Source organism: Gekko japonicus, unplaced genomic scaffold (assembly GCF_001447785.1).
Source record: "Gekko japonicus isolate JY-2015 unplaced genomic scaffold, Gekko_japonicus_V1.1 scaffold2620, whole genome shotgun sequence".
Taxonomy (NCBI): domain Eukaryota; kingdom Metazoa; phylum Chordata; class Lepidosauria; order Squamata; family Gekkonidae; genus Gekko; species Gekko japonicus.
Genome location: NW_015169258.1, coordinates 169,345 through 180,217, shown reverse-complemented (window position 1 = coordinate 180,217; position 10,873 = coordinate 169,345). Strand labels below are relative to the sequence as shown.

Sequence of the window (10,873 nt, the reverse complement as noted above, 5' to 3'; positions counted from 1 at the left end):
TCCCTCACCAATGCTCCCTCTAAGCTGTGGAGTCCTGTGAGCAAAAATCCTACTTTGTGAGCATCTGGCATTAAAGTTGTGAGCGAGCGATTTGGCGGCTGCATGAATTAGTTTGCTCTGGAGTCCTCCTTCCTGAGCGAAGGCTCACACCTTTTTGTCCTAGCTCAGGAAGGATGGTTCCAAAGGAGACTGATTTATGAAGCAGCCAAATCGCTCACTTACAACTTGAATGCCAGTAGCTCACAAAGTGGCATTTTTGCTCACAAGACTCCACAGCTTAGAGCAGTGATGGCGAACCTTTTAGAGACCGAGTGCCCAAACTGCGACCCAAAACTCACTTATTTATCGCAAAGTGCCAACACGGCAATTTAACATGAATACTGAGGTTTTACTTTAGGAAAAACAACTCATACATTAGCTTAAGATGATCCAAGCAAAGTAAAGAAAGCAATCCCAAATGCTTTCATTTACTTAAAATTATTTGGCAGAGAATTCGACACTTTAATGATGGTCTGGGCCTGGCTGGGGCGAGGGCACGCGTGCCCACAGAGAGGGCTCTGAGTGCCACCTCTGGCACCCGTGCCATAGGTTCGCCACCACTGGCTTAGAGGGAACATTGGCTGGTATTTCTCTCCCAACTGCAAAAAGGAAAAGCAAGCTGCAGGCAAGCGCTATACAAAATCAGTGCTCAAAAAACATGGAAAAAGGCTTTATAGTGCCGATATCAAACCATGTATAAATGACAATGATACGAAGAAGAAGGGAGGGAGGTCCAATAAAGTGCAGGTTGACGAAGTTTTCCGGAATACAAGTTTGTTTCGACTGGCTTCATCTGAACAGGACCTAATGAAACAATAAGATGTCTTCTGTGCCCTCCTTCCTGGATATCTCTTTGGAATATTTCACTGCATATGATGAGAGTTTTATGAAGTCATATTATCTTCGCTGTCATACTCTACAAGAAGTGGGGACCCGCGATACTCGCGGGGGGAAGAAGGAGCTCCATGTGGAGGAGGAGGAGGGCACAGCTCCTAGCCACCGGGCCCACCAAGCCTTTTCCCCCACCCTCCTGGCACCACCAGCAAGGGCCGCACAGCTCCCAGCCACCGGGCCCGCCAAGCCTTCTCCCGCTCCCCCCCCCCAGGCACTGGCAGCGAGGCCTGCTGGGCCACCGGGCCTGCCGGGCCTCCCCCCCCAATGGCCAGAGCATTCTCTGCACATGCACAGGGAACGTTTTTACTTTTGGGTGGGTTTAAATATCCCCCGTATATTTTTTCCCCAACTTTTTAGATTTTTCTGCACACCTGGGGACTGCTCCAAGTGTGCAGGAAAATCTCACTGCCGCCCAAGTGGCCCCGATGTGCGGATTTAGATATCTGCATGGAGGGGGCAACTTGCCTATTAGATATATAGAGATGATGAATGAAACTTAGAAGATGTCTTATTGCTCCACGAGGTCCTGTTCAGATGAAGCCAGTTGAAACGAACTTGTATTCTGGAAAACTCCGTCAACCTACACTTTTTTGGACCTCCCTCCCTTCTTCTTTGCATCATTGCCGTTTATGCATGGTTTGATATCAGCACTGTAAAGCTTCTTCCCGTGTTTTTGGAGCACTGATTCTGTACAGCGCTTGCCTACAGCTTGCTTTTTCTTTTGCACCTGGACCTTTGGCGCTGTGATTCTCTTATCGCATATGGTATTTCTCTCCCAACATTGGCCAGATTTCCTCGCTGCTTTGGGGGGAGCCGCTCTAGGGCAGCCCCACGCCGGCGCCGGAACGTTTAAGCCAGCTTGGCTTCCCAGCCCTTTGCTGAGGAACAATGGGAGGTTAATAGCGGGGAACAAAGAGAGCTGAGGCGTCTCCCCCGCAAAGCCCAGAGCCGCCACTTGATTCGCATTGAAGGCCAGGAAAGCGAGTGAGAATTTAGAAACATTTAATTTGCCGCAGAGGGATTCCTGGAAATGCTCCTGACTTCTGCACCCGTGCCGTCCTTGAGGAGAGCTGGGATGGAAACGCACGCAGCGAATGACAAGCAGGGTGTGTTGGAGAGAGCAAAATCCACAGCGTGGAAAATTACGTCCCAGCTCTGCACAGTTTGCAGGCAGGAGAAGCTAGAGAGAGAAGAAGAAGAGATTGGTTTTATACCCTGCCCTTCACTACCCAAAGGAGTCTCAGAACGGCTTACAAACTCCTTTCCCTCCCCCTCCCCACAACAGACACCCTGAGGTAGGTGGGGCTGAGAGAGCTCTGACAGAAACAGCTCTTTTTCAAGGACAGCTCTTATCTGAACTACGCTTGCCCAAGGTCATCCAGCCAGCTGCGAGTGGAGGAGTGGGGAATCAAACCCGGTTCTCCCAGAATAGAGTCCGTGCACTTAGCCACTACACCAAACTGGGAGGGGAAGGGACAGGCCAGATCTGAAGAAACTAATCCTTCCAGCCCTTTCCGGAGCATCAAAAAAACCCACACAAGCTTCCAATATATAAACAATATAGAAGAAGAAGAAGAAGAGATTGGATTTATACTCCACCCTTCACTCCCCAAAGGTGTCTCAGAGCGGTTTACAAACTCCTTTCCATTCCCCTCCCCACCACAGACACCCTGTGAGGTAGGCGGGGCTGAGAGACCTCTTGACAGAAACGGCTCTTTTTCAAGGACAGCTCTTATCAGAGCTACGGCTTGCCCAAGGCCATCCAGCCAGGTGCAAGTGGAGGAGTGGGGGGATCAAACCTGGTTCTCCCAGATTAGAGACCATGCTCCTAACCACTACACCAAACTGGCTCTCAGGAGGAGGAGGAGACTGGATTTATACCCAGCCCTTCACTCGGAGTCTCAGAGCGGCTTACAAACTCCTTTCCCTTCCCCTCCCCACTACAGACACCCTGCGAGGCAGGTGGGGCTCAGAGAGCTCTGACAGAAAGGGCTCTTTTTCAAGAACAGCTGTGCCAGAACTATGGCTTGCCCAAGGTCATCCAGCAGGTGCAAGTGGGGGAGCGGGGAATCAAACCCGGTTCCCCCAGATTAGAGTCCGCGCACTCTACCACGACGCCAAACTGGGCTGGGTCACACGCTGCTGCCCCCACCTCTGCTGGATGCTTCTACACTTAAATGTGTGAAGGGCCCTGGTGGGAACACGTTGGGTTGGACCCTGCTGGTTCAAGAGGAAGCCCTTTTGACACCCCCCCCCATGAAGTCTAGAGGGGGCGGCAGGAAGGGGAATCAGATGGGATCTCCCCCCTCCTCCCGCTTCCATCAGTAGGAAAATCGGTGGGATCTCACTGATCCGATTGACACAGGAGCTTGTGAATTAATTTGCATCCCGACTTTCTGCTCTTGCAAGGGCCACAAAGGGGGTGAACAGTGTAAAGCGTACCAGATGAAGTCACATTATAATACAAATGGAGAGCCAGTTTGGTGTGGTGGTTAAGTGCGCGGACTCTAATCTGGGAGAACCGGGTTTGATTCCCCACTCCTCCACTCGCACCTGCCTGGAGGACCTTGGGCAAGCCGTAGCTCTGATAAGAGCTGTCCTTGAAAAAGAGCCGTAAATCCCATCTCTTCTCTTTCTTTTACCTCACAGGGTGTCTGTTGTGGGGAGGGGAAGGGAAAGGAGTTTGGAAGCCGCTCTGAGACTCCTTTGGGTAATGAAGGGCGGGGCATAAATCCAATCTCTTCTCTTCTTCTTCTTCTTCAATTAACACTAGGCGATTTCTTGAGCTATCTGCCCTGATTTGGTAGCCCAGGGAAAGGCCGATATTCGCCACTTTGGGGTCAGGAAGCCATTTTCCTCCAGGCCAGTTTGGCCGGGGTTCCTGGAGGGTTTTTTGTCATCTTCTGGGCATGGAACAGCGGTCACGGGGTATGTGTGTGTGGGGGGGGGAGGTATTTGTGAATGTCCTGCATTGTGCAGGGGGTTGGACTAGATGACCCTGGAGGTCCCTTCCAACTCTTATGATTCTATGATTTAAGTCTTCTGTGGGAAAAGGGTGTGGGGGGTATAAATTAATTAAATAACTATTTTGTGCTCTCGTGAAACCTTGGTTTACAGTAGACAGATGACCCTGGAGGCCTCTTCCAACTCTTATGATTCTATGATTCAAGTCCTTTGTGGGGAAAGGGTGTGTGTGGGGGTATAAATTAATTAAATAAATATTTTGTGCTCTCGTGAAACCTTGGTTGACAGTAGTCAAGTATGTTTATTGTCTTAGCCATAGGCCATAACATAATACATCCGACTATAAAATGGTAATGTAAATCTGACAGAAACTGCTCTTTTTCAAGAACAGCTCTTATCAGAACTACAGCTTCCCCAAGGTCATCCAGCAGGTGCGAGTGGAGGAGCGGGGAGTCAAACCCGGTTCTCCCAGATTAGAGTCCACGCATTTAACCACTACACCTGAAGAAGAAAAAGAAGGAGAAGAAGAAGAGGAGGAGGAGGAGATTGGATTTATACCCCGCCCTTTACTACCAAAAGGGGTCTCAGAGCGGCTTACAAACTCCTTTCCCTTCCCCTCCCCACAACAGACACCCTGTGAGGCAGGTGGGGCTGAGAGAGCTCTGACAAAAACGGCTCTTTTTCATGGACAGCTGTGCCAGAACTATGACTTTCCCAAGGTTATCCAGCCAGGTGCAAGTGGAGGAGTGGGGAATAAAACCCGGTTCTCCCAGATTAGAGTCCGTGCACCTAACCACTACACCAAAGTGGCTCTCAGTATATCCGTATACTCCTATACTCCTTCTACTTTGCATTAAATACTAAATTCATTTTGATTTTCCTTGTTGCTAGGGCAAATGACGCCATACTGCTAACAACAGACACTCTGTGAGGCGGGCTGTGACAGAAACAGCTCTTCTTCAAGGACAACTCTGACAGAACTACGGCTTGCCCAAGGTCATCCCGCCAGGTGCAAGTGGAGGAGTGGGGAATCAAACCCAGTTCTCCCAGATTAGAGTCTGTGCACTTAACCACGACACCAAAACTAGCTCCTCTCTAGAGAGGAAGAAGAGGAGGAGGAGGAGGAGGAGACTGGATTTATACCCTGCCCTTCACTACCCGAAGGAGTCTCAGAGTGTCTCACAATCTCCTTTCCCTCGCAATGTTCCCTCTAAGCCATGGAGTCTTGTGAGCAAAAATTCTACTTTGTGAGCTACCGGCATTAAAGTTGTGAGCGAGCGATTTGGCTACTGCATGAATTGGTTTGCTCTGGAGCCCTCCTTCCTGAGCAGAGACAAAAATGTGTGAGCCAGAGGCTAAAAAACAGTGAGCTAGCTCACACTAACTCAGCTTAGAGGGAACACTGCCTGTGAGGTAGGTGGGGCTGAGAGAGCTCCTTTAAGGACTGCTCCTGGGAGAACAGCTCTGAGAGAACTTGTGACTGGCCCAAGGTCAAACCGTTAGCTGCATGTGGAGGCGTGGGGGAATCAAACCCGGTTCTCCCAGATTAGAGTCTGTGCTCCTATCCGCTACACCAAACTGGCTCTCAATAGGAAAAGAGGAAGACCCAAGCCGAGATGGATCGACTCCATCACGGAAGCCATGGCGCTCGATTTGCAAGACCTGAGCAAAGGCTGTTGACCGACGGACAGTTTTGGAGGACGTTAAGTCAGAAGCGACTTGACACACGCACACACACGCGCCCATTCTTGAGATTTCCCAGCATGCAAACGACGGCACTGTGCATTGTCGAAAGCTCTCCGATTGCCAGCAGCGTGTCCCGGTCGCTTCCAAAGGCTTAGTGCAGCTTGGAGTGAAGAACGTACGTGCCAGGCAGGCCCGGCCATTGATTTTGTTTTGTCGAGGGGGTGGTTTCCGTTTGATTCCAAGAGCCTGGGAGCCGGCACTTAGAGAGGTGGCCGCTTTCCCGCCCTCTAATAAATCCCCATCAGTCCCTAACAATTTACCTGCCCGCGTGAGCTCTCGTTCCCTTTCCGCCTCATTCCCTCTCTCTTTCTTTGGCTCTTCTCTCTTGAGGGCCCTCTTAGAAAGGACGCAGAGCAGATACTGCCTCTCAAAAGCAAGGGGCTGGAGAGGAAAAAGAACCAGGAACGAAATGTTGCAGGGTGGCAGAGTTGCCGTGGCAGAGGGCCGTCACCTGCCTAAGACAGGTGGCTGGTTGCAGAATAGGCAGGGCTATTTTGGGGCAGGAACGCACAGGAACAGAGTTCCAGCTGGCTCCCGAGTTGGCCACGCCCAGCAGGAACTCATTAGCATAATAGGCCACACCCAACAGCAGAAACTCATGAGGATTGGCTACATTAGGGGTGTGTGGCCTAATATGCAAAGGAGTTCCTGCTACAAAAAAAGGCCCAGGGTTTTGACAACAAACAAGGTCAACAGAATAAGAAGCAAAAGGTCGGTGTGGCTGGATGGCCACACTTCTGGTAACACGGGGGTGCGGCCTAATATGCTAATGAGCTGTGCTGTCAGGGGTGTGGCCTAATAGGCTAATGAGTTTCTGCTCTTGGGTGTGGCCTATTATGCTAAAGAGTTCCTGCTGGTCTTTTTCTACAAAAAAAGCCCTGAGAATAGGGGTTCCCGATGCGGTGCGCGTGGGCATCATGGTGGCAGCCAACACCATTCCTACCACCCACCAGGTGTTTCTAGGAAGTGGATGAAGCCATGTTGAGTTCTTGCCGTCCAGTGCTTCTGATTTTCTGTGTAAAATAAAATTGTTTCAGTTGCAGCTGTCACCACGGTTTCAGGTTTTTTCCCTCCACTCTTTCTAGTGTGTTTTTTAAAATTACCCCTGCTCACCCCTGTATTTGGGCTCCCATTGTGTGTATGGCTCCGCCGCTTTGGGCAACCGTTTTGTCATTGGCTCCGCCTCCTTGGGCAGCCATTTTGTCACTGGCTCTGCCTCCTGGGGCAGCCATTCTGTAGTCGTGACCACCGCCCATTGCTACCACTCCAAAGTTGGCCACAGAATTCTAAAGGTTGCGGACTCCGGTTATAGAACGTCTTCTATGCCGTGCAGTTCTCTCCGCTTCTTGGAGAGGCATACATCTTGCCCCAGGCGCTTCTCTGTTACCCACTCAGACCCTGCTCTTGGCCATCCAGAGGAACTGGTTGGCCCCTGTGTGAGACGGGATGCTGGACGAGATGGACCCTCACTGGTCTGATCCAGCAGGGCTCTTCTGAGGTTCCTATCAGGGGAAGGCCTCGGCCTCTCTGCCCTGTTGTCGGCCCTCCAGAGGAACTGGCTGGCCCCTGGGTGAGACAGGAGGCTGGACTAGATGGACCCCCACTGGTCTGACCCAGCAGGGCTCTCCTGATGTTCTGATCAGGGGAAGGCCTCGGCCTCTCTGCCCTGTTGTCGGCCCTCCAGAGGAACTGGCTGGCCCCTGGGTGAGACAGGAGGCTGGACTAGATGGACCCCCACTGGTCTGACCCAGCAGGGCTCTCCTGATGTTCTGATCAGGGGAAGGCCTCGGCCTCTCTGCCCTGTTGTCGGCCCTCCAGAGGAACTGGCTGGCCCCTGGGTGAGACAGGAGGCTGGACTAGATGGACCCCCACTGGTCTGACCCAGCAGGGCTCTCCTGATGTTCTGATCAGGGGAAGGCCTCGGCCTCTCTGCCCTGTTGTCGGCCCTCCAGAGGAACTGGCTGGCCCCTGTGTGAGACAGGATGCTGGACTAGATGGACCACTGGTCTGATCCAGCGGGGCTCTTCTTAGGTTCTTATGCATCTGTAATCTGGTGTTGAGTGCTGTGGGGCTCAAAGCAGGAGTGAGGAACCCCGTCCTTGCATCACTGAGCCCACTGACGGGAAGTGGCCTGAAGCTGGGACAAGGAGACATACAGACGTCACTAGGCAGAGTTCTCTTGGGCTTGGGAATCAGGGGACTGTGAATAGCCCATCCCGTGCCAGTAGCCAATGTCTGGCTCCAATGTCTGCTGCATTTCCTAAGTCCGGGAGCTGGCTCCTGAGATCAGCCCGCCTCATCCCTTCCCTCTGCTGCCAGTGTCCTCTTCCTCTGTAGCTTGACTTTTCCTGTCCTCGTCAAAGGAAGGGGCTGTGGCTCAGTGGAAGAGCCTCTGCTTTATGTGCAAAAAGGTCCCAGGTTCGGTCCCCCGGTACCTCCAGTTTAAAAGGACCAGGCAGTAGGTGATGTGAAAGACCTCTGCCTGAGACCCTGGAGAGCCATGGAGCAGGACCATGGCTCAGAGGTAGAGTCTCTGCTTGGCATGCAGAAGGTCCCAGGTTCAATCCCCGGCATCTCCAGTTTAGAAAAAAGGACCAGGCAGGAGGTGATGGGAAAGACCTCAGCCTGAGACCCTGGAGGACTATGGGGAGGGGCCGTGGCTCAGTGGAAGAGTATCCGCTTGACATGCAGAAAGTCCCAGGTTCAATCCCCAGCACCTCCAGTTTAAAAGAACCAGGCAGTAGGTGATGTGAAAGACCTCTGCTGAGACCCTGGAGCGCCACTGCCAGTATGAATAGGCAATATTGACCTTGATGGACCAAGGCTCAGTGTAAGGCAGCTTCACTGTTTGGGGAAATGCTGTGGCTCCACGGTAGAGCCTCTGCTTGGCATGCAGAAGGTCCCAGGTTCAATCCCCGGCATCTCCAGTTTAGAAAAAAGGACCAGGCAGGAGGTGATGTGAAAGATCTCCACCTGAGACCCTGAAGAGCGGCTGCCAGTCTGAGTAGGCAATACTGGCCTTGATGGACCGATGGTCTGATTCCATATAAGGCAGTTTTGTATGTTCACATTAAGCATCACAGATTGATGAAAATGGAAGCTCTTTTCAACATTCCCTGTTAAGAAAGGGGCTGTGGATCAGTGGAGGAGCATCTGCAGAAGGTCCCAGGTTCAATTCCTGGCATCTCCAGTTAAAAAGGACCAGGCAGTAGGCGATGGGAAAGACCTCTGCCTGAGACCCTGGAGAGGCATAAACAGGGGCTGTGGCTCAGTGGAAGAGTCTCTGCTTGGCATGCAGAAGGTCCCAGTTTCAATCCCCAGCATCTCCAATTAAAATGACCAGGCAGGAGGTGATGAGAAAGACCTCAGCCTGAGACTGCAGAGAGCCGCTGGCAGCCAGAGTAGGCAACGCTGACCTTGATGGACCAAGGGTCTGATTCAGTATAAGGCAACATCCAGTGTCCAGAGAGGGAAGACCACTTACAAACCATCTGTTGCAAACATCCTTGTCCCAGCAAGCCTTTCTGTCTCTAAAGAGTTTTGTGTATCCAGCCTGCTTTGACCCTGGGTTAAATATTTTTTTAAAAAAATTTAATCAGAGCAATGAAAAAGAATTCTCGAATCTCCGAAAGGGTTCATAGCTGTGCTAAATGGAGGGCCAGTATGGTATGCTAGTTACGGTGTTGGAATTGCTGGAAACTCTGTGGTATAAAGAAGAGAAATGGGGCCCCGCCGAGCAGTCTTCCAGCGAGCCAAATAAGGAAACTTAACATAAGAACTTAATTGCTGTGAAAAGGTTCAGAACAAAGTGAATTGTCTGATTCCCCTGACAAAAATTGTACATGGAATGTGTAGTGGCTTTGTATAATCCTACAGCTGTCACCCGGCATCTCTTTTCCCTTATTTGGTTTGCTTACCATAAAGTTTCCCAGCAATTCCTAGAGCTATCCTTTGTCGCTTCCAGATAGCTCTAGGAATCACCAGGAACTCTATGGTCATAACTTCCTGTAAGTAAATGAGGCCTTATTTTTTTTCTTGTTTTTCTCCTGGGATGCTGCCCCCGCCCCCCAAGAACACTACCCCTGTCTGCCGGGCACCGCTTGGCAACCTTAGGTCTGTCTGACATCACTGGAATGAAATGTGCACTGCTCTAATCGGAACCTCTTGGTCGTTCCTCTAGTTTTCCAAGGAAATCCTGGTGAACATTTACTCCGCCTACATCGATAACTTTCTCAACGCCAAAGATGCCGTGAGGATCGCCAAAGAAGCCAGGCCGGCGTTCATGAAGTTCCTGGAGGTACGGCGTGATCCTTTCACCCCACTGCTTACTTTGGGAAATAGGAGGTCACTGAGCGCCAAGCCACCCTTGAATCTACAGCCTCCAGTTCTGAAGTTCTATCACAAACCCCGACCTCACCCCTGTCTCACCGCCCATCCAGCTTCCAAGCTAATGCTCAATCACAGGGGTCATTTCGTAGGAAAAGAAGCACGGGGGCTCATTAGCGTAACTCATTAGCGTAACATATTTGCACTAGCAGTAAAGCTCATTGTGAAAACAATACAACGGGATCTAGAAAGAGGCTCTGGGGGAGTGCTCTGGCTTTGGGCAAACAGTGTCAATTTGCTGTGGTGACCTCAGCAGGGTATAATGACAGTCCACTGTTTTCTCCAGAGTAACTGATCTCTGCTACCTGAAGAGCAGTTGTAATTGTGAGTGATCTGTAGCCCTCACCTGGAGATTGGCAGCAATTGTTACCCAGGACAAAATGGCTGGTTTGGAGGGTGGAGTTGGCAACCCCATCTCCTTCCCAGCTAACCATCAACCTACCATTATCTGCCCCTTTGACTTCAGCTGACTTCTGCCCTCCCTTCTGCAGAGCAGTTGTAATTCTGAGTGCTCTCCAGCCCTCACCTGGAGATTGGCAACAATGGTTCCCTATGTGGGACTGACTGGTTTGGAGGGTGGAGTCTATGGCAGTGTACCTGTCTGAGGTCCCACCCCTCCTCAAACCTCACCCTCTTCAGGCTCCATCCCTCAAATCTCCAGGAATTTCCCATCTGGAGTTGGCAACCCTATCAGGACTGGCCCCAATGTGTTTTCTCCCAAAGGCCAAAGTAGGTGACAGGACCAAGCTTAGTTGCCTACCAACAGGCACTGAGGGGAATGTAGGGTTGCCAGCTCTAAGGAGGGAAATACCTGGAGGTTTGGGGGGTGGATTCTGAAGAGGGC

The 10,873-nt window shown here is 51.3% G+C and overlaps 1 protein-coding gene across 1 annotated transcript in view; it reads left to right on the top strand.

Annotated features, from left to right (window-relative positions):
• LOC107114911 (rho guanine nucleotide exchange factor 17-like) overlaps window positions 1-10,873 on the top strand; it is a 127,324-nt gene that overhangs the window by 49,858 nt on the left and 66,593 nt on the right. Inside the window, exon 3 of the mRNA XM_015416517.1 lies at window positions 9,824-9,940. Within this exon, the coding sequence (XP_015272003.1) occupies window positions 9,824-9,940 (117 nt within the window). The remainder of the gene's footprint in view (window positions 1-9,823; window positions 9,941-10,873) is intronic.